Genomic DNA, 23,836 nt, shown 5'->3' with positions numbered 1-23,836 from the left:
TGTTATATTGAAGAAAAAAATACTATCAATATTATGAGGACCAGACTAGATAGTGTGGCTTATACTGATGCAATCGTAACCAAACTTAAAAATAATTATGATTACTGATTTTAATCGACGAATGAACAATTCAACTACTTTGAACTAAGGAAAATCTAGACTACTTTGGACTACTATAATTGTATACTATTTAATAAAATGAAATAAAGAAGTAATTCTAATGAATCTTTTATCCAAGTATTTTGCGATTGAGTATATGTCTTTCTAACTTATATTTTTTTTTGAAATACTACATATATTTTATCACTTTTTTTTGTAAGGACTAATCTATGTTGGAGTGTGTGACGGCTCCTCCCAACAATAGTCGCTCATAAGAATTGAATCATTAACCTTTTAATTATCATAAAGATTTAGCATTGTCTTACATTATTATTCCAACTTCTTGTTAGTTATCTGTAAATTATATGAGACACAATTTAGGTAGTAGAAAATATACATTCTTAAAGATAACAAAACAATTGAATAGTTAACTAAAACCAATTAATTATTGTAATTGCAGTCTCAAATATTTTAATTACATCATTAATTTTCTAAATTTCATATGATAGTTAATAAGATCCTCCAAAGATTATAATTTTGTCTATTCAAACTCTAGAGAAATTTATCACAAAATAACTTTTGAAATATTATATTTTTAATCAAAATATGAATCCCTAAATATTAAATTTATACAAATATAGTGTTATTAAGCTCGGCTCGAATCTAATCAGTTTTACATCAAAATTAAATTAATTCACTTAAGTTCAGTCGGTTTAAACCTAAAATCAGTTAATCGAATGATTGAACTGGTTGGACCAATCAAAAAATATATTTTTTAAAACAATTAAAACGATGTCATTTTTATATGAAAAAATCAAATAATTTTATTTTATTTATATTTATCACATGTTAACTTATGTTATAACAACTTTCATTTGTTAATTAAATTTAAACTTATGTGCACTATTGTTAAAATTAAAATAATATATATGTTGTTTGATGATGTTTTCAACTTATTTGTGACATTTTATAGTAGTGAAATATTTTTTATTAGTTATTTAATTAGCTAGGATAATGTTTTTAGATTTGAAAATAGAGTTATTAAATAATTTAGCTAATATTACTGATTTTTTAGATTTGTTAATGAAAATCGAATAAATTGGTCGACACACTATTCCAACCATTGACACATGATTCAACCAATAACTTTTTGACTCAATATCTATCTGAGTCATTGACCAATCCGAATTTATTAACACCGCAAATATTAGTTTCTTAAAGGTTAATCAACTAAATCCATATCAATGACAAATTATATATACGTAACTATTTTTGAATAATCTTGAGAGAGTAAGAGAAAATCATTTTCCACAAATAATAAATCTAGTGTTTCGATATTTTATTTTAAAAACCGAAAAAATAGTATATCTAATTGCTCAGCCATTGAGTAGATTTATTTTATCCTTTTGAAATACATGGCACATTGTGACCCCACAGAATCTTTCCCTAGCCAACAAACAATAAAGAAATGGATTATATGCAATATGGATAACAAGCACTAAAATGGATAAGCCAAAATGCATGCAGACCATCCGATCTAAGTGAATCAACGGTCAACAACACACAAGGAACTCCCAAAGAAAAATACTTTAGAAACCATTCAGATGCACATTTCATATAACTAACTATTTTTCATATTCATTTGTCACAATCACTACTTCTTGTGATTACTACCAAAGATGGCAACCTTCACTACACAAGCTTTTGCCTCCATTTTGAGCCCATGTGTTTCTAAGCCAATGTTCCTCAATGCCTCTTCTACTAAACTTAACAGGAATGTGTCTGTTAGTTTTACACAAAAGAAAACTACTCGTTCATATGCCTCCTCCTCAAAGGTTCAAACCAGGGAAGCTGAGTGGTTACCAGGGTTGGACTCCCCAGAATACCTCACTGGCAGGTATATATATAACATACATATATACATTAGATAAAGAAGTCGGCTACATGTATCGAACAACAGTCGATGTTATAATGTTTTATCGTAAATCATGTGAAATTTAAAATCCATTTGGTTATGATTATTAACTTGGTGATATTTGTTTTTGTGTAATATATATATATATATTAGTCTTCCCGGTGACAATGGATTTGATCCTTTGGGTTTGGCTGAGGAGCCACAAAGGTTGAATTGGTTTGTTCAAGGTGAGCTTGTGAATGGACGTTGGGCTATGTTAGGTGTTGCAGGAATGTTGCTTCCTCAAATCTTAACCAAACTTGGTCTTTTCAATATCCCTGAATGGTTTGATGCTGGAAAAGAACAATACTTTGCATCATCTGCAACACTCTTGGCCGTTGAGTTTCTTTTGTTCAACTATGTGGAGATCAGAAGATGGCAAGATATCAAAAACCCTGGAAGTGTTAACCAAGACCCAATCTTTAAGCAATATAGCTTACCCCCTAATGAGGTTGGATACCCTGGTGGGGTATTTAACCCCTTGAATTTGGAACCAACATATGAGATTAAAGAGAAGGAAATTGCTAATGGTAAATGCATGCTTCTTAATCATTCTCATTGTTACATATAAGCTATTGTTTTTGATAATGAAGTAACATTGTTTGTTTATGTATATAGGGAGATTGGCAATGTTGGCATTCTTGGGAAATGTGACTCAGCACAATGTTACAGGGAAGGGACCATTTGAAAATGTCTCGGACTTTATTGCAGATCCATTACACAACAACATTTTCCAAAACCTTAGCGGTCACTAAATCTTGTAATCAAATATCATGAAAGCTTCTGTTGTTTTTTTCTTCTGATTCTAATGGACAAAGTTTTTAGATATTTGAGTATGGTTGCATATACCCAACCTCTTTTACAGTAAGATCTTTTAATTTTGTTATTTACATTCAGCCTATTGCTTAAGAATTATATATTTCACCTGATTAAAGATTTTTTAAATACAAATTACTTTCATTCTCTCCAAAATTGAAATTTAAAACTTGGGTCACTAAATTAATTACACAAGTCTACCAGATATGTGTATGTATCTTCAAATATTCATTTGCATGTTTCAACACAATTACATTTTATCAAGTAATTTAAAAAATTTATTTTCTTACTTTTTAATATAAAAATTAAGATAGCAGATCTCCATTGGCTAAAAACAACCCACGTGAGTGATTAATAACATGTTTTCTAAGAATGGCTTTCAACTAAATACATATAATAGGATTTGGAATTTTGCATCAAGCCTAAGCCAACATCTTACTACATGTCTTAAAAACCTCTTCATATTTTAAGTACGGCCTCTAATTAATGGAGAATTCTATTATTACCGGATTGTGAGAAGAAAAGAAAGTCACACCATGTCTTGAGCTAAAATACTAAAACATTAGTTTTAGTCTTTTTAATTTAGTCACTCATTCTTGCATATCTAATAATGTAGGACTTCACATTTTTAAATTTAAATTAAGTAACTAATATTTGGAAGAGAATAATGTAGGTCCTGATATGAGGAGAGAAATTATCTCCTCGTATTCATTCATTAATAAACATTTGTATTATTTTACTTTTTGTTTTCTTATTTATTTTTAAAATAGGTAAAAAATAACCATGTGTCATTACCTAACTGGTGTAAAGAGAGGAAATTATTTCCCCTAGCAAGGAGATACTCCATTCTCATAAACTAAATTGAACGTACAAGTCACACCAATGAATTGAGCTATCCTAGTCCAACCCGTCAAACCAATCAATTGCCCATTGGTTAAAGTGATTGTCTCAAACGAGGTGTCATCAATTGTGGTCCATGGAGAGATGATTAAGAATGCAGTTGAAGAACGTGGAAAATGAGATCTATCCAAATATCAAACTCACTACTCATATTCGGGATTATATTTATGATATCACTTTTTGTATCACTCTATGTATTATCAACTATGATTGATTGAAAAAAATTATTTAAGTTAAAATGATAATTATTAAATATTTTTCTGGTCAATCAGACGTACTAGGAGGTAAGGTGACACAAAGTTGTGTTAAAGCAAATGCGGACCGATCCTAGAAATCCAACACCCATGATCCATATCAAATCTCCACCGTTTATTCATTCCATCCAACGCCCACAAACCCAGTCAAATCTCAAACCATATCCACTAACTAATTACAAATAAATATATCAACCACCACTCTCACACTTCTCAACTCCACTTAAGGATAGCAATACGGGTTAGAAACGGGTACCTGCAAGTGAGTTTTTAAAAATATTCATAGTATATACAGGCAGGTACGGGTATTATGGTACCCGTACCTGCGGTACCCGTTATTTATATTATTAATATATTATATTTAATTAAAATAAAAAATATATTATTCTAACATTTATTACACTATGTATATTTTTTCCTTTTACTTTGTTTACATATTTTACTGAGTTTGGTGGTAAAACACCCTACAAATATTATTACATGTGTAAAAACACACATGTTTTACAAAGAAAAAATATATTTTTTGTTAAAAAATGAGATCAAAAAATCACACAAATGGAAACCACCAATAAATTTAGCATTTTTGTCAAATATTCAATCAAAATGTACAAAAATAATTAAGTTTCATCTTATTTAAAACACAATTTAAGTAAAAATTTAAAAAATTATTTATAATACAGAAACCCGCGAGTACCTAGAAATACCCGCAAATACCCGCTCACGGGTACCCGTACGGGTACGGGCGGGTATGGGTATTACTCTTCTATTTTGAAACGGTAGCGGGTAGCTACTACTCGTGCCCGCCCGTACCCGTTGCCATCCCTAACTCCACTCCTTCACCATACGGAACCCTACCTTGGATCCATCTTTCAAATTAAAACATAAATGTTCAAAGTACAAATTATTCTCTTTTTATACATGTCAAGCCATATGTTGGAAAATTTCATTCCACTTTTTCAACAAGCATACCCTTACCCTTAGTCCTATTTACTGAGTTTTGGAGAACAAAAGGAAATAAAAGGTTTCCAAGACATGTATATTTTATGGTTTTGAAATTATTTTTTTCTTTTTTCCTCAAAATCCAACTATATCCTTTTGGGTTTGAGTATGGTTGGAAACGAACTAAACTGTGTCAAATTAGAGTTCAGCTTCGTTCAACTCGATAAAGATTTGTTCAGCTCGAAACTTGACTCGAATTTGAAACAAGTTATTCTTTTAGCTCAATTTTGACTCCATTAAAATTAATGATATGTTCGGCTCAGTTCGAATTGATTTATTTCTACAAATCAAATAATTAATTCATTTAAAAAATAATGAACAATATTATATATATAAATACAACCTTTAAACTATATGAAACTCAAGTAAATTGGTTTGTTTAATAAACTCAAATTCAACTCATTTAATTCATAAACCAAATTTGTTGAGCTAAATAATGAATTGAGTTTTATTTTATTATTATTCCTATGTCTGAGCATATTCTCAATTTCTCATAGAAGTAAGAATTGGAAAAACAACTCATGTAAAATATTTAATGATTTGAATTTTTTGATATAATGCCTGTTTTCCTTTTAATTATACTAGTTACAAATTATGTATTATAATTAAAATGAACATTTATTTTCTCAATATCCATTCTTCATCCCCCCTTAGAGACCCACACATGCATAAAATTTTAGAAATCAAGTGTGTGTGAATGGCCAAAGGTGGTGCCTAAAATAATGAAGGTGGGTGGTGCAACCCTCCACTTTAACATTTTGATCTCTCTAAACTTGTCTCCCAACAACTAACTCAATACAAAGTTGGCATAGTAAGATATTATAGAAGTGAGATAGTAAAAGCAATTGAGAGGGGTTATTTTAAGATTGCCCTGGTCATTTGAATTGTGTTGTGAACATAAGTGCTATCAAACACAATAGTAAAAATAAGATATTATAACACTTTTATCTTTTTATTTATACAATAAAATGACATTTTCATGCTTAAAAACAAAACAAAAAACAAGAACTTATTGTTACAAATCATGTTATTTTCTAGCAAAGCTAAGAAAAAGATAGGATAAAAAATAAAATCAAAAGCATTTTTGCTTCCACTTGCCATTGTGTTCAACTTGAAAGAGCTGATTTCCTTAAAGGATGATAGTAAGAGTTCAAGACATGGATGAATAAAATTATATTTCCAACTAGCTCAATTTTTCTCTACCTCAACCAGTCATTCTCCTCCCCTTACTAATTTGTTATTTATATCATTTGACTACAAGTATCAAATGGATGGATATGGATGAATGGATACAAATCTATACGAATCCATTTAAATCACATTATATATTATTCAATTTATTTATATCCAAACTTAATGAATGAATTCCAATCAATTCATGACTCAATTTCCAAGGATTTGAATGGATGAATATTTGATTTTTTTAATTAAAACTAAAAACGCACTTGAAAAGAAAACATTTTTTAAATCATATTTTTAAGAAAGACACTTTTAAAAACTATTTTTTTAAAAGTGTTTTTAACTTTTTAAAACAAATAGTTTTTCACTATATTGTATAGGTATGTGATGTTTAAGGTTGTATATCTAAGTTTTCAACATATATTTATATATATTACGTATTTAAGATTTTTTTTTAGGAAAGTGATAGTTGATATAGTGAAAGAGATTGAAAGGCAAAAAACATAGTTTTTAAATATTTGCTTTTTGTATTATTGAATAACCATCCAAATGCATATATTCATGATTATTCATTACATATAATAGATGAATTCAAATTTATTTATTACTAAAGTTATTCATTTAAATCAATTAACTCTAATAAATGAATTTGATTTTTTATAAATTTGGAGTTATTCATTTATAGATTGTGGGTAATTTTCACACCCCTATATTTCACTTTATTGTAACATAAAACATATAAACAATAGTATAACAATAACTTTGTTCTATTGCATTCTCTTTTATCCCATTTCATTCCCTACTAAACATTCAGTATCCAAAGAATAGTATAAATAAAATATATGAAATGCTACCATGTGTCTAGCATTGATTGAGTGAAATTCTACTTTAGTAGATTTATTTTATCCTTTAGAAGATACATGGCACATTGTGACCCCACATAATCTTTCCCAAGCCATCTGAAAAATGGATTTTATGGATAACAAGCACTAAAATGGATAACCCAAAATGCATGCAGACCGTCCGATCTAAGTGAATCAACGGTCAACAACACACAATGAACTCCCAAGGAAAAATACTTAGAAACTAGCCACATGCATATAACTAGCTATTTTTCATCTTCATTTATCAGAATCACTAGTTCTTGATTGCTACAAAACATGGTCACCGCCATTACTCATGCTTCTGCCTCCATTTTCAGGCCATGTGCTTCTAAGTCAAGGTTCCTCAATGGCTCTTCTGTTAGTTTTACACAAATGAGGTCTCATTCATATACCTCCTCCTTCAAGGTTCAAGCCAGGAAAGCAGAGTGGTTGCCAGGGTTGGACTCCCCAGATTACCTCACTGGCAGGTATGTAACACACTTACATTTTCCTAATAAAGTCGGCTACATGTATCGAACAACAATCGATGTTATAATGTTTTATCGTAAATTATATAAATTGAAATTTAAAATCCACTTGGTTATGATTATTTACTTTGTAATAATCATAAAAATCAACCAAGTCTTTTAATGGTTAGATAAAGTTAGATACATGCACCAAAGAAACGATTTTATCATAAATTAATCATTTATGTGTATATACCAAGGAGTATAAAATATGTTACTTGACATTGTAAAGATTTATACACAGTTAGTACATCATCCATCATTCATTTGTATTATTTTTATTTAAAGTCAACGATGATTAGAAATGAATGGTGAATAATGCAATGACAGTGTAAAAATCTCTTACATTTTTAGTGTATATATATTTTTCTCTATTCAAATAGTCGAAAATCTATACAATGTCAGTGTAAAAATTTATACATAGACACCACATCATCCACCATTCATTTTGATTATTTTTTCTGAAAAGTCAAAAATTATTAAATATCAATTGCAGATGATGAGTGACAGTGAATAAAACTCAATAACTGTCAGTGCGTACATATTTTTCTCGCATACAAAAAGTGAAAAATCTATATAATGTCAGATTTATATACAGACAGACACCGCATCATCTACCATTCATTTTCATTATTTTGTCTAATATTTGTTTTTGTGCTAAAAATACATTAGTCTTGCTGGTGACAATGGATTTGATCCTCTGGGTTTGGCTGAGGACCCAGAGAGCTTGAGATGGTTTGTTCAAGGTGAACTTGTGAATGGACGTTGGGCCATGTTAGGTGTTGCAGGAATGTTGCTTCCTCAAATCTTAACAAAACTTGGTCTTTTCAATATCCCTGAATGGTTTGATGCTGGAAAAGAACAATACTTTGCATCATCCTCAACACTATTGGTGATTGAGTTCCTTTTATTCAACTATGTGGAGATCAGAAGATTGCAGGATATCAAGAACCCTGGAAGTGTTAACCAAGACCCTATCTTTAAGCAATACAGTTTAGCCCCTAATGAGGTTGGATACCCTGGTGGGGTCTTTAACCCTTTGAATTTGGAGCCAACACTGGAGCTTAAAGAGAAGGAAATTGCCAATGGTAAATGCATGCTTCTTAATCATTCTCACTGCTACATCTAAGTTGTTATTTTTGATAATGAAGTAACCTTGTTTGTTTATTTTGGTCTATGTATATAGGGAGAGTGGCAATGTTGGCATTCTTGGGATTAGTGACTCAGTACAACGTAACAGGGAAAGGACCATTTGAAAACCTCTTGCAGCATATCTCAGATCCATGGCACAACAGCATTGTCCAAAAACTGAGCGCTTACTAAATCTTGTAATCAAATACCATGAAAGCTTCTGTTGTTTTCTTGTGATCCTAATGAACTAAGTTTTTAGATATTTGAGCATGGTTGCATATAGCCAACCTCTATTTGAGGAAATAAGATGTTTTGATTATATTATTTAGATACAGGTCCATTGCTTAAGAATTTTATATTTCACTTCAAAAAAATTTGTTAAATACAACTACATTGGAGTACCAAAGTACATAAAATTACTTTCATATTTAGTCCTGCATTCATATTTATGAAAGGAAATATAAAAAAAAATATAGACAAGTATCGTATGAAGAATGCAACAGCACACTTAAATGATCACAAACACCATATAAAACGGAACCTTGAAAACCAAATTAAAATATATAGTGGCAACTCGACCTAGGAGACGATGCTCTCACCTTTTATAGTAACATTACAATATTCAAAAATAAAAAGATACAGAAATCAAGAAAGAAACTTTTGGAAATGTACATTCATACTGTTAATAACATTCACGTGACCCATGAATATGCATGATTAAAACTAAACATGTTTGTTGTTTATTAACAATGCTAAGAAAATATATTACTCATACATTTGCATAATTAAGATACATATGTTACTTGTATATTCGCATTGTTAATAATGCATGTATTACCTGTGTATTTGTGTATTCAAACACATAAGGAAAATAAATGACAATTTTAAATTTGAATTTTCTAATGAAAATAGGAAACCAGATACTATGTGATTTTTTTAAATAGATATTTTAAAAGTTGTAGAAAATGAAATGACTTTTGCAATTTCGAATTAGTTTTTTAATGAAAATAGAGAAATCAAACTTTTATATTAGTTTTTTGTTATTGAAAAATATTTAAAAGTTATAAAAAACTTCAATTTCGAATTTTGATATTTTAATTATAATAGATAAAAATTAAAATTCAAAGAATCTGAATCGTGATACTAAAATTCAGTAGTAAAAGTATCACAAAAGTTTGATGGGGTAAAAAATATAATAATTCTTTGAGTAATAGTAAATGTTAAATAATATATATAGATTAATGCAAATATTGAATGTGATGAAAGTGTATAGTTTTTAAATTTAAATTAAACAATTACACAAGGGAAGATGAAATGATTATATTAAGGTTTCGTTACCAAAAGTATAATCATAATATTTATATGCTTGTTCATCCAACTGTTCATCTACCAAGATTTATATGAAATTACACATTTACACCCTTTTATGAGATGTGAAGAGGTAGAGGAAAAGTAGTAGTAGTAGAAAGAGAAATAGTCTAGATGTGAAAAATGATTTCAATCCTCTATAATGTCCAATGATGATTCTTTTTAACATAACAAAATGTTGGGTCAATCATTAATTATTATTAAATTATTAAAATATAAAATGTATAAAAAGTGAGGAGGTAGTATGAGAAAGTAAATTGTAATAACACAAAACCTTCTGGAAGAGAAAAGTGAGGAGAATGTGACATCCAAAGAAGTTTTTTATTATATAGTTAATAGTTTTTTAATTTAAATTAAACAACTATGTGAAAGAATTATATTAAGGTTTTGTTATCGAAAGTGTACTCATAAGAATTATATGCTTGCTGGATCACCCACAAAGATTTATATGAATTTACACAGTTATACCGTTATGTGAGAGATGACAAGGTAAGGGAGAGATGAAGAAGTAGGAGAAAAACGAAGATGTAGTACTTGAAATGAAATGAAATGAAACAGGAAAGAGAAACAATCCAAATGTGAAAAAAGATTTCAATATCGTTGAATATTTAATGATTATTATTTTTTAACATAACAAAACATAGAGGACAATCACTTATCACTAATTAGTATTAAATTATTAAAATATAAAAGTATAAAAATTGAGAATGTAGTGTTAGAATGTACATAATAGTATTATAGAACTTTTTAAGAGAGAAAAAAAAATGAAAAGAATGTAACATACAACATAAAAGAATTTTTTATTATATATTTAATAGATTTTCAGTAACTAAGTGTTTCTCTACATCAACCAATCAATCTCCGCCCCTTACTAATTTGTTCTTCATATCATTTGACTTTATTGTAACATAAAATATATGAACACTACTATAAATAATAATTTTGTTCTATTTCTTTCCCTTCTATCCTATTTCTTTCCATCCTATCAACCATTGAGTATCCAAATAATAGTATAAATAAAATGAGAAAATATATATATACTCACAGCATATAAGTTATATATGTTAATACTATATTATTTACTATTTATATTTAATTCTTATTAAATTTAACAAAAGTAATAATCTAAATAAATGATAAATGATATAACGACTATATAGAAATTCTTACCTCATCTTAGAATGCGTATATATTATTCTAAAAAAAAACATAATAAGCCATTCAACCAGGTGTCTCACATTGATTGAGTGAAATTCTACTTTGTGTAGATTTATTCTATCCTTTAGAAGATATATGGCATATTGTGACCCCACAGAATCTTTCCCAAGCCATCAAACAAAGAAGAAATGGATTTTATGGATAACAAGCATTAAAATGCATGCAGACCGTCCGATCCCAGATATCACTACGCGAATCAACGGTCAACAAGACACAAGGAACTCCCAAAGAAAAGTACTTAAGAAACCAGCCACATGCACATATTCATATAACCAGCTATTTTGCATATTCATTTGTCACAATCACTACTTCTTGTGATTACTACCAAAAATGGCCACCTTCACTACACACGCTTCTGCCTCCATTTTGAGCCCATGTGTTTCTAAGCCAATGTTCCTCAATGCCTCTTCTACTAAACTTAACAGAGATGTGTCTGTTAGTTTTGCACAAAAGAAGACTACTCGTTCATACACCTCCTCCTCCAAGGTTCAAACCAGGGAAGCTGAGTGGTTGCCAGGTTTGGACTCCCCAGATTACCTCACTGGCAGGTATGTAACACTTACATTAGATAAAGTCGGCTACATGCATCAAACAACAGTCGATGTTATAATGTTTTATCGTAAATCATGTGAAATTTAATATCCATTTGGTTATGATTATTTACTTGGTGATATTTGTTTTTGTGTGATATATATATTAGTCTTCCCGGTGACAATGGATTTGATCCTTTGGGTTTGGCTGAGGAGCCACAAAGGTTGAATTGGTTTGTTCAAGGTGAGCTTGTGAATGGACGTTGGGCTATGTTAGGTGTTGCAGGAATGTTGCTTCCTCAAATCTTAACCAAACTTGGTCTTTTCAATATCCCTGAATGGTTTGATGCTGGAAAAGAACAATACTTCGCATCATCCTCAACACTATTGGTGATTGAGTTCCTTTTATTCAACTATGTGGAGATCAGAAGATGGCAAGATATCAAAAACCCTGGAAGTGTTAACCAAGACCCTATCTTTAAGCAATATAGCTTAGCCCCTAATGAGGTTGGGTACCCTGGTGGGGTATTTAACCCCTTGAATTTGGAACCAACATATGAGATTAAAGAGAAGGAAATTGCCAATGGTAAATGCATGCTTCTTAATCATTCTCATTACTACATTCTATGATATTATTTTTGATAATGAAGTAACATTGTTTGTTTATGTATATAGGGAGGCTTGCAATGTTGGCATTCTTGGGAAATGTGACTCAGCACAATGTAACAGGAAAGGGGCCATTTGAAAACTTCTCGGACTTTATCGCAGATCCATTGCACAACAACATTTTCCAAAACCTAAGTGGCCACTAAACCTTGTAATCAAATATCATGAAAGCTTATGTTGTTTTTTTTTCTTCTGATTCTAATGGACAATGTTTTTAGATATTTGAGTATGGTTGCATATACCCAACCTCTTTTACGTTTACATGAAATAAGATCCTTCAATTTTTTACTTTCGTTCTCTCCAAAATTCAAATTTAAAACTTGGGTTACTGAATTAATTATAAAAATATACCAGTAACCATGTGAGTCCATGAAGTAATCATATAGTAAAATACTGCTTACCCTATAGAAGCCATTCTCATTATATGTATGGTTTCATCTTAAAGTCAATTAACAATATGAGATGTAGCCTAATAGGTATTTAAACCATTCTCGGGATAATGAGGTACACGTTGTGAGACTTAGTTTCCAACATTATACATAGCAATTCCACGTGATCCATAATCAGAACTGATGTCCATTTTCAAAAAATAGGATTTGGGATTTTTCATCACACTTAAGTCAACATCTTACTACATAATACATATCTTAAAAAGTCTTTATATTTTTAGTATACAAATAACTGAAAGTTAGTTGAAAGGAATGCTCAAAGTTGATATATTTATAAAATAATGAAAACTAGTTAAATGGGTGAAACTGAAATAAAACTAGGTAACCTATATGATTAAAATAAAAAAAAATACATAATCTAGAGGGAATAAAATCAAAGCATATAAAGAAAACTAAATGGATGGTGTGAAGGTTTCTAGGATTACTTAATATATGCAAAACAAGTGATGGTTTTCTATCCACAATTTATAACAAAGACTAATTGCAAAACGTTCAAAAAACATAAGGACTACAAAAAATTAGAGGCTAAAATTAAAATTGGATATATTTATAGTAGAAAAAACTATTAGGACTTAGGAAAGTGTATTTTTTTTTATCTATTTTTACTCATATCAAACATAGCCTTAAAGGCTATGTAACCTTAAAAGCTATTTTAAAATAAATGCTACCTATGTGAAAAATTGGAAATAGAGAGTTGAGGTGATGAATTTGTAAATGGATGGATGTAGATTAGTCATTCAGGAGGTATTGGATAAGTATTATCACCCCCACTATCAATTAATTAAACAATAATAATCCACTACAAATAAATTAAAAAATATCAAATAACATACTTTAATTACAACAAAAATATATAAATAGATTTAAAATTCAACTAAGTAGCTAAAATTTGGATACAACATAAATAAAAATTAGCAAATAACAAACCTAAATACAATAATAAAAACATAATTACAAAATAAATTGAAAGTACATGTCAGTGTCAAACCAATGGATTGAGCAATCCTTGTCCAACTAGTCAAACTAATCGAATTGTCCATTTTATGCTTAAAGTGATTCTCTCAAAAGAGGTCACATCAATGTTGGTGTATGGTGTATAGGATGTGTGGTTGAGATGGAAAGATAGTGTGAAGAAGTGAAGAGATCATTTAAGAATGCATTTGAATAACGTGGAAAACGAGAGATGATGATCTGTTATCCTTAAGCCTGTTCCAAACTAATCACAGTAAAATAAAAAATTGATAAAGTCATGAATGTTTAATTTTTTAACTAATATAACATTATGATTGATTTGGGATAAATTTTAGATAATAATCCCTTATCTCAAATGGTGTCCACTACATTTACCAAGTCAATCAGAATGTTACTTTTTGTTTTTTAAAATATTATTTTATTTACATGTCAATATGTAATTGATTTGACTTGAGACAGAAAAGACATGATTGAGGACACGTGATTCCCATCCATAAACTTTGACATATGCTTGAGGACGAATGAACGAATGAGAATCACTTACCAGTGTCCCATTCTCTATCCCAAACCATTCTAATTGACTTAAACATAAAAAGAAACACTATTTGAGTACAACACATCCTTGTCATAAAATGAGATCTATCCAAACATCCAATTCACCATTCAAGTACTAAGACATCTTACAAATCCAACACCCATGATCCATATCAAATCTCCACCGTTTATTCATTCCATCCAACGCTCACAAACCCAGTCAAATCTCAAACCATATCCATCACCCATATACATATAAACATATCAATCACCTCTCTCACACTTCTCAACTCCACTCCTTCACCATGAACTCCATCGCCCTCAAATCCTTCATCGGACTCCGCCATTCCTCGACGGAGCCCCGCCACTTCTCCGCTCAACCCAAACCCCTCACTCTCAACCGCAAACTCAAGGTCGTCGCCGGAAAGTACAGCCCCAAGGTCCAAGGTCGCAACCTCCGTGTCGCCATCGTCGGTGGCGGCCCAGCTGGAGGCGCTGCCGCAGAAACATTAGCAAAGGGTGGTGTAGAAACATTCATAATCGAACGAAAACTCGATAACTGCAAGCCATGCGGTGGAGCTATTCCACTTTGCATGGTGGGAGAGTTCGACCTTCCATTAGATATCATCGACCGCCGTGTCACAAGGATGAAGATGATATCTCCGTCGAACGTGGCGGTGGACATTGGAAGAACACTGAAGCCGCATGAATATATAGGAATGGTTCGGCGTGAGGTGTTGGATAATTATTTGAGAGAACGAGCAAAGGAAAATGGAGCGAATATCATAAATGGGTTGTTCTTGAAAATGGATATACCAAAGGATAAGGAATCACCGTATGTGTTGCATTACTCTGGCTATGATGGTAAAACTGGTGGAGTTGGTGAGAAGCTTACGTTGGAAGTTGATGCTGTGATTGGTGCTGATGGAGCTAATTCAAGAGTTGCTAAGGCTATTGATGCTGGTGACTATGAATATGCCATTGCATTTCAGGTAATACCATTTGTCTTTTTTTATTTCTCTGCTTTGTTTTTGTTTTCTGGGGTGGTGTTAATTGTCCAAAGTTAGTAACTTTATTACACTATTTTATTTGTAAAAAGTAGCAGTTTTTGTGTGTATAAATGCATAGGAAAGTAATGATTGAATATGTTTTAGCATTGTTTTGTTAGATGTAGCTTCAATGTGTGTGTAGCTTTATTTAATTTATAAGCTTCCATTTAGCTTATAACAAAGCCATATTGTTGATTTTCTGTGTTCAACAATGCTATCTAAACACCCTTACGCAAGGGATTTGGATTCTTAGAATCAGGCCTATTTTATTTTATTGATGTGAACAATCCAATTCTTTGACCAGCAAGGGATTTGGATTCTTACAATTAGTTTTCTCTCTGATTTAATGGAGTAAAGAGATAACAAGATAAACAGAGAGATCTTTAGTGAATGCAGTCAAGATTTATGAAATTGATTCGCCATTTTGTGTCTATTTCTTTCCTCCACATGATACTTGTGAGGAAAAAACAATGCTAAGAACCAAATCTCCCCACAAAGTATATTTCTTTTATGAGAATGTTGCTTTCATTTTCTAAATGTGGCACTTACAATTGTATTTTTTTCATTTTTGATTGTATGGTAATCCAGGAGAGGATAAAAATACCAGATGATAAGATGGTGTATTATGAGAATCTTGCAGAGATGTACGTAGGTGATGACGTTTCACCGGATTTCTATGGGTGGGTGTTTCCAAAATGTGACCATGTAGCTGTTGGAACCGGTACAGTGACACACAAGGGAGACATCAAGAAGTTCCAACAAGCAACAAGGAAAAGAGCCGAGGATAAGATTTTGGGAGGCAAAATCATCCGAGTGGAGGCACACCCTATCCCAGAGCATCCGCGGCCGCGAAGAGTGAAAGGCAGAGTGGCACTTGTTGGCGATGCTGCTGGCTATGTCACCAAATGCTCCGGAGAAGGGATCTATTTTGCGGCCAAGAGCGGAAGGATGTGTGCAGAGGCAATAGTTGCAGGCTCGGAGAATGGGAAGAGGTTGGTGGATGAAGGGGACTTCAGGAAGTACTTGGAGAAGTGGGATAAGACTTATTGGCCAACTTACAAGGTCTTGGATATTCTACAAAAGGTGTTTTATAGGTCCAATCCTTCTAGAGAAGCATTTGTGGAGTTGTGTGCTGATGAGTATGTGCAGAAGATGACCTTTGATAGCTATTTGTACAAGACGGTCGCGCCGAGCAATCCATTGGAGGATCTCAAGCTGGCTATTAACACCATTGGGAGCTTGGTTAGGGCCAATGCTCTTAGAGGGGAGATGAACAAACTTAATGTATGACAATAGTCATTATCTGTTTGGTATTTTTGTTATTCATTTTTGCCTTATGCAATTCTAGTTGATGTGCTCCCATTTGTATTAATTTTCATGCTATTCCATATACTTGCACTATGTCATTGAGGTTTTCTCTTTTAACTTGTATGCAAGCGGTTTATTGAAATGCAAAAACTCTTACCAAAGTTTATAAATAAATGACTTTATATTAGCCTAACTATTTCAAAGGTTTGATTTTAATCACCCATTGGAAATAGATTATTTTCTTACCAACAAGATGATGTATACCATAGTACCAAAAAACCATTTCAATCTAATATGATTCACCATGTTCTCAATATATGTCATGGTTGTAGTGGCCGAATTAAATAAGTTATCTCCTTCAGAATTAGGATCATCTCTGTCTCCTACACTTTCTGTTCCTATGTTATGACAACTTTTCGGTGGACTAGGACACAATGAGATATAAAATATGGACAGCTGATTCTCATTCTTTATCCCAATAGTTCTTTTGATAGGAAATAGAATTATTCTGTATTGAACTAAGAATGGTGGCTACTGGTTCGTGGTTCCTCTTGGTTGTCTTCAAGAGCCAAGGCTATAATACGTGGTGATTGAAAATATTTTTTTTGGTTACCAGATTGAAAATATTTTTCTTGGTTACAAGATTGAAAATATTTACTGAAACATATTACTATAAGTCGTTGTAGGATAGAAGATGATAATCCTATATGAAATCTAGTAATAATGAGAGTAATCATAAAATAACAAATCATTACTTAACAACAATAAGATTAAACTAAATAAAATACAATATAGAGAATAATAGTAAAATAATAATAATAAACTAAAATCAAATAGTTATCATAAGAAGTATTATAAGAACATTGTCATGAAAGACAATAAATCTTAAGAATGATCATTTCAACAAAATTTGCATTAGATTTCTTCATCCAACAAGCCAATCCAAGAAGCGCGGTGTCAAATTTATGTCAATCTTTCAACAAGAAAACACGTTAATTTCTTGAGGTCCTATGGAACATTATGTAATTAGAGATTTTCAGCAATGGAACTAGTAGATTTTTTTCATCCAAGGAGTAAAATAAAACACTAAAAAGGGTCCACTCAAAATGAGTATAAAAATGTGTTTTAAACATAATACACTAAACTAAATAACTTAAGGTAAATGTGTATTGAAGTTATGGTATGGCTCAGTTTGTTCTTCTTTCTGTTAATGTTTTTTTAGGGCAAAGTTGATGCACTAAGATATGAAGTCATAAACTAAATTGTGTGAATACTTGTAGCAGTAGCACTAAGAGTAGAAGTAGAAGTAGAAGAACACTTTGATTCCATCATTTCCATAAGTTTCTTCTTCTTGTAGCTTGCCTTAAAACATGCTTGTCTAAGCCTTTTTGTACTATCTTCTAGTTCCATATCTGGCATTTCCTCCAATGTCTTCTTTTCCTTCTCCAATATCTCAATCGCATTCCTTAACTTCATTTCACTCTCTTGCCCCTCCTCTTTTCCTAGTTCCTGCAATGATCCCTCCAAAATAGCATATGATTATGTAGACCAAAATAAATCAACATATACTGAACAGGAAAATAAAAACTACTATTCCTAAAGTTAAAGAGTTTGTTATACTACAATTTTATGATACAAATACTGAAAAATCCATATAAACATGGATATAATGATAACCATATTAACATCTATGAAGCCGATAAGTTGACGCATATTTTTTCTAAAATACACCATACGATACGTTTAGAGATACATGTATAAAATAGTAAAAATATATAAAATACAACAAAATTATAAGTGTGAATCAAAATATCTAAATTATAAAATATAATGGAAAATGTAAATCATTCTCCTCTAAAATTCCGATTAACAAAACGAAAAAATACAGTAGAATAATTCATAAAATTGATAAAAAAATATCATATCATATCTTATCCTTTTTTTTTTGTGTAGACGTATCATATTCATATCTTCAAATTTATTTTTATTTTATTTTTGGATATTCTAACGATAGATATCTTTCACGAATCTAAGCATATCTGCGTCGAATACGTATCACGTGAGAGTGTTCAACGTATACATGGTTTAGAGATTAAGATTATAGTATGATGTCATTAGAATGGGAGATAGGTATTTGCAAATTCTACAGTAAAGGAGTATGAACCTGCACATTAATTATCAGAGCTTGGAGACTAATTAACTTTCTGTGAGGCCATCTTCTAATACCGAATTCCCTACACCTTTTCTTCAGAAGTGTGAGTCCCACGTTAAGTTCTCTTGCAGCTTGTGTTATTGGCATGTAGAAGTACTCAGATATAGTTTTTCTTGATAACATTCTAGTACTGCCACTTCTTTCTTCTCTACTTCTCTTACCTTTACAAAAGTTCCCAGTTTCCCTCACTGTCTTCCCAGTTTCTTCAAACTCAACATCAATTTCATTACAGATAGAAAACTCTTTCCTAATATCATAAAAATCATAATCTGCAGTAACATTGAGAAGATAACCAGTATAGAAATAAGGCCATATAGAGTGTAGTATATATATATATATATATATATATATATATGTATATATTATAGAGTAGAAATGGAAATTCATGCTGCAAACCTTGTACTTGTACACTTGGTATTGGTTCAATTGTAGGAATTTCATATAAAGGATCTGTAGAGTAATAAGACTCCATAAAAGGGACAGCATCCATAAGGTTATCTTGCAAGGGAAATTCGTGTGGCCAATTATCCAATGCAGGATAGCCATTAACATTTCCGCTAGGGGAAAAATATTGCAAAGAAAAAGTGAAACCAAGAGTCATATTATGAATATTATGTGTATAAGAGAACAAGAAGAGATGATCATATAGGAGGAAGTTTAATGATTTACCTTATGTGATGATCATATGATGAAAATTGGCACGTAAATGGAAATGGGTTTTCATTTATTTGATATTTAGATTGCCAAACCATAAATGGCTGAGTTGTATCCATGATCATGGTGAAGAAATAGAAAGGCTAGGATTTTCTTTTGAGGTGATATTTTATATATGGAGCAGGTGAAGAAGGTTCTTAACTTCTTATTACTAACTATAAGGGAGAGTAAGATTCATATCCATCAATGGAGAGTCAAATTATGCTTTATAGTATATTTTTAAGGCTAAAATTGTAACTACAATAAAAATTAAATGTTATAAATGTTATTGTTTTTTGATTTTTTAGTGTATTTTTTTATAACTTGTCTCTACAGTAATGAAGAGGATGGAAACTGGAACATATTTCTATTTATCTATCAACTTTGAAGTATTTTTCCCCCTATCTATCATTCAATAATATGCAAATTACAAGTACACAAAACTAATGATGGAGAAATGGTATATTATGAAAGATTACAATAGATACGTGTTATCTAAATCAATACAATAAAACCAAAATAAAAGGTGACAAAAAATAATAACAACAAAACAATCAACACAATGATTATATTTTGAAAATATGTAATATTTTAATGGAACAATAATCAATAAGATATTGACACATAAATAAATAAAATATAAAATAAAAAATAATATTTTTATATTTTTTAAAATCTAATTACTAGAATTTTTTTTGGTTTCCATATGTATTATTGCGCTGGAAATAATCACGTCCGAACAGAGAACATCACAAGTATGTGAGGCTAACTCTCCAAGCGGATATTTTTTTCATCCACAAAACTTGAATATGAAACTTAGCTTCAGAAGAATCAAACATATATTACTTGAACCATTATAGGAAATACAATACATGATGATAATAAGAGTGAATCATTGTGAATGAAGAGTTACTTGAAGAATGTGTGTGCCCCTTACTATGCCTTAACTCGTGTGCTTATGAGAGTTACAAGATCAATTTAATTATGATGATCTTTCCAAGGATGATGCTCAGAATCAGCCGTTGGATTCAAACTGGTAAATCACTCACTGTTTTGTTCTAACCAAGAAAAAAATATCCCTTCTCCTTTTCAATGTAATCTAAAAAAACGAGGTTAAAAGGTTTTTACTAAATATCCCTTTTTAATAGAATACTAAAAGATGTTGTAAAGTGATTTAAGTTGGATTTTTTAACATAGAATAGTTTTTTTTTTTAATTTCGTACTCTACTCTTCATTAAAAATTTCTTCAAATGAAAATTCATTAGATAAAACTTCTTCCAAATTGGAACTTGTGCATTTGGAAGATTTTATCCTTTAGCAAAAAAATGGTTTAAGTAGGGCTTCCTGCATGCATGGGTGACACACGTTCAATGTTTTATAATACTATATAATATATCAAAGAAGAAGGTTGGTGACTATATCTGCTGTCCAATTTTTTTATCACTTAATATATTATTAAGTCTGATTGGTTGAAATAAATATTATTTAAGTTAAAATTGTAATTGTTAAATATTTTTTGATTAATCACACGTCTTGACACATAAAGTGACACAAAGCTGTAGTATAACACATGTGCTTCGGTTAGGTTGAACACATTAGAGTACAATACATGTATATCTTGTGTCCCATAATTTATGTTACTATATATGCTATAAGTTTATTATTGGTCAAAAAAATATATCTAAGTTAAAAATTAATTGTTAAATATTATTATCATCAATTACAAACTCATGACATATAAAGTGATACACATTGTGAGATAACATGTACGTATCAGTGTTAGAATGCTACAAATTGGAATTTTAATGCAAATATCACATTCATGAGGCTCTTGGCCAACTTCCTATACTCTATCACTTAGTCATTACTATTGGAGCGAAATAGACAACAGAAGAGTGTTCTTTATATAATTATTTTCCACATCTAAACTTTATTAACCGAAAGGCAAAAGAAATAAATTGTATTACCATAAACATAACTGAGTCATAAAAAATACTAATCATTTCTCTATGTTATGAAGATGGAGTTACTCTTAATTCATAAATATAAGAAACTTGTTATGAATTTGTATGGAAAATTTTACATGCTCCACGAATAGAAACTTGTTTCTATTTATATATATGTTACTCTATATCCATTTCCCTTTTTTGTTGTTTATATTACATGCAATTTTGATTAGTTACATTTTGTCTAGTTCTGAACTCATCATCATTCCTCTACCTTGCTTGAACAATATAAGTTTATGACATAGCATGATCACTGCTTCTTCTTGAATTTAGCATATGTTTTTGCATTTTGGGCTGTGACCTGTTGTGAGAGTTCTTTTATAGTTTATTGATTCTGTTAGAATTTCTTATTTATTTTTGTCATTTATTCATGATACATCTGAAACACGGATATGTTGAACACCCTCGCATGTCGGTGTCGGTGTCGGATATGTATTTATTCATATACATCTGATACATATCCATAGAGTATCCAAAAATTAAAAAATAAAAATAAAGATGATCGAAGATACCTATCTGATACGCTTTTAACAAAAAAATAAGATATGATATGATACGTTTTATTAATTTTATGAATTATTCTACTATATTTTCTAGTCTTGGTACTTGGAATTTGGAGGACAATAATTTACAATTTTCATTATATTACTCAACAACAGTGGTGGAAATTTTTAACAACAAAGCTAAAGTCCCCCGGAAGATTACCATTGCTTGGGAGCAATGTAAATCAAAGTTGTTGTTAATGAATTTTCTTATTTCGCACATCTTTAGGGAGAAAAATTCTTGTGCCGATAAATTAGCAAACTATGCTATCCATTCTAGGCATAAGTCTTCTTGGAGCAACTATTCTTCTTTTATAAAGGAGGAGTTCAATAGAAATAGATTAGGTCTTCCTAGCTATAGGTTCATTAACATGTAATTTGGTCTTCTTGGTTAATATATTCTCATGGTGTAGTTGCATCTTTGCTTAAAAAAAATACTATAGATATTTTGATTTACATTTATAATTTTATTATATTTTATGTATTTTTTATTATTTTATTATATTTTATGTATTTTTTATTATTTTATACACATATCCCTGTACGTATCCTTTTATTTTAGAAAAAATACGTGTCCACATATCAAATATGTATCGTATCCGACACATATATCCGTATTCCTAGGCTATGCTCTTATTCATTTCCTTGTCTGCTACCCTTTTCGAGTCTTATCATATCTACTAACATTACATTAACAAGTAAAAAAAGTGTCTAGTGAGAAAAGGTGCCTCATTACATTAACATATGCATCATAGTGTTTGTTTCTTTGTTGTGAATCCCTATACTGCAACTTACTCAGTTACTCTATGTTATTTGTCCTTCCTTAATAATTAGATACTAAAAATTGAACATTGTACGACATCTTTACCCTTTTGTTCATTAATCATTGTAGTCAATGTTGTTGTAGCAGGAGACAGCAATTGAAACAGGACCAATGTTATAAATAGCAGATTATACCGTTCATGTTTTATTTTACATTCCATGTTCATCTTACTTTGTATACTCATTTATGTTTATTTACTTATTTTGGCTCTGTGCCTAACCTTCATGGGGACCCAATGTCTATTTAGGAGGTACAAACTAAATAAGGATCACATCTCTCCTGATTTTCTTGTTCCTATGTCCCGAACCAATCAAATTTCAAGAAATAATATTAAAATATTAATTTTTATTCTTATAACTTTTTTAAATAAATGAAGTTTTCTCATTGATTTGAGACACCAAATAAGACATGAATGAAGACATGTGATCTCATCCATTTAGCCCCAGAGTTGAAAGAAGTACTGCTTTGTTTTTAAACAAGTTTTTTGGGATGCCACAAGCTCCATACCTTGAGATTTTTTAAATATATTATTTTCAAGATAGGAGTGAGATAACTCATTAATAGATATTTATAAAAATAACTATAATAATAGATGAATTAACTGATATCATATGGGAAATGACTATAGTGAATAAAAATAATCAGCATATGCTTGTTTATAAGGAAACATTTGAACTCATTATGGTGGTACAGTACTAATTATATGACAATTGATTAATCCGAAAAGCTGTATATGATGTTGAA

General features: G+C 30.6%; 4 protein-coding genes across 6 annotated transcripts; 3 read left to right on the top strand and 1 right to left on the bottom strand.

The window, feature by feature from the left end:
* Positions 1,731-9,046, top strand: LOC109353546 (chlorophyll a-b binding protein 4, chloroplastic-like). 3 transcript variants are annotated; one of them, XM_019595880.1, is made up of 4 exons: positions 1,734-1,888; positions 7,448-7,552; positions 8,264-8,679; positions 8,778-9,046. In XM_019595880.1, exons 1-4 carry the CDS (start codon positions 1,779-1,781, stop codon positions 8,912-8,914), a joined length of 768 nt encoding a protein of 255 aa, XP_019451425.1. In that variant the 5' UTR covers positions 1,734-1,778; the 3' UTR covers positions 8,915-9,046. The 3 variants fall into 3 exon arrangements, with proteins under 3 accessions (XP_019451416.1, XP_019451425.1, XP_019451435.1); XM_019595871.1 differs by lacking the exons at positions 7,448-7,552; positions 8,264-8,679; positions 8,778-9,046 and adding exons at positions 2,168-2,583; positions 2,672-2,899 and having other exon boundaries at positions 1,731-1,996; XM_019595890.1 differs by lacking the exon at positions 1,734-1,888 and having other exon boundaries at positions 7,339-7,552.
* Positions 11,569-12,796, top strand: LOC109353537 (chlorophyll a-b binding protein 4, chloroplastic-like). Its single transcript, XM_019595858.1, has 3 exons — positions 11,569-11,856; positions 12,009-12,424; positions 12,514-12,796. The coding sequence occupies exons 1-3, from the start codon at positions 11,639-11,641 to the stop codon at positions 12,648-12,650; spliced, it is 771 nt and encodes a 256-aa protein (XP_019451403.1). The 5' UTR covers positions 11,569-11,638; the 3' UTR covers positions 12,651-12,796.
* Positions 14,729-16,936, top strand: LOC109353463 (geranylgeranyl diphosphate reductase, chloroplastic-like). The gene is made up of 2 exons (XM_019595756.1): positions 14,729-15,451; positions 16,097-16,936. The coding sequence occupies exons 1-2, from the start codon at positions 14,765-14,767 to the stop codon at positions 16,796-16,798; spliced, it is 1,389 nt and encodes a 462-aa protein (XP_019451301.1). The 5' UTR covers positions 14,729-14,764; the 3' UTR covers positions 16,799-16,936.
* Positions 18,074-19,801, bottom strand: LOC109360002 (protein RKD1-like). Its single transcript, XM_019604772.1, has 4 exons — positions 19,698-19,801; positions 19,425-19,585; positions 18,981-19,297; positions 18,074-18,325 (listed from the first exon to the last, which is right to left on the bottom strand). Exons 1-4 carry the CDS (start codon positions 19,799-19,801, stop codon positions 18,074-18,076), a joined length of 834 nt encoding a protein of 277 aa, XP_019460317.1.

This window comes from Lupinus angustifolius, chromosome LG01 (genome assembly GCF_001865875.1).
Source record: "Lupinus angustifolius cultivar Tanjil chromosome LG01, LupAngTanjil_v1.0, whole genome shotgun sequence".
Classification (NCBI taxonomy): Eukaryota; Viridiplantae; Streptophyta; class Magnoliopsida; order Fabales; family Fabaceae; genus Lupinus; species Lupinus angustifolius.
The sequence above is the reverse complement of the archived record's forward strand: the minus strand, read 5'-3'. Positions and strand labels throughout refer to the sequence as shown.

What these genes read in the sequence shown, in the direction of transcription:
- LOC109360002 (XM_019604772.1), bottom strand. Translation starts at nt 19,801, where the DNA reads ATGGATACAACTCAGCCATTTATGGTTTGGCAATCTAAATATCAAATA. An exon ending in ACCAAGTGTACAAGTACAAG is followed by an intron (nt 19,298 to 19,424) that starts GTTTGCAGCATG and finishes ATGTTACTGCAG; the next exon opens with ATTATGATTTTTATGATATT. An exon ending in CTCTGATAATTAATGTGCAG is followed by an intron (nt 18,326 to 18,980) that starts GTTCATACTCCT and finishes GGATCATTGCAG; the next exon opens with GAACTAGGAAAAGAGGAGGG.
- LOC109353537 (XM_019595858.1), top strand. Translation starts at nt 11,639, where the DNA reads ATGGCCACCTTCACTACACACGCTTCTGCCTCCATTTTGAGCCCATGT. An exon ending in CCAGATTACCTCACTGGCAG is followed by an intron (nt 11,857 to 12,008) that starts GTATGTAACACT and finishes TATATATATTAG; the next exon opens with TCTTCCCGGTGACAATGGAT. An exon ending in AGAGAAGGAAATTGCCAATG is followed by an intron (nt 12,425 to 12,513) that starts GTAAATGCATGC and finishes TTATGTATATAG; the next exon opens with GGAGGCTTGCAATGTTGGCA.
- LOC109353546 (XM_019595871.1), top strand. Translation starts at nt 1,779, where the DNA reads ATGGCAACCTTCACTACACAAGCTTTTGCCTCCATTTTGAGCCCATGT. An exon ending in CCAGAATACCTCACTGGCAG is followed by an intron (nt 1,997 to 2,167) that starts GTATATATATAA and finishes TATATATATTAG; the next exon opens with TCTTCCCGGTGACAATGGAT. An exon ending in AGAGAAGGAAATTGCTAATG is followed by an intron (nt 2,584 to 2,671) that starts GTAAATGCATGC and finishes TTATGTATATAG; the next exon opens with GGAGATTGGCAATGTTGGCA.
- LOC109353463 (XM_019595756.1), top strand. Translation starts at nt 14,765, where the DNA reads ATGAACTCCATCGCCCTCAAATCCTTCATCGGACTCCGCCATTCCTCG. An exon ending in AATATGCCATTGCATTTCAG is followed by an intron (nt 15,452 to 16,096) that starts GTAATACCATTT and finishes ATGGTAATCCAG; the next exon opens with GAGAGGATAAAAATACCAGA.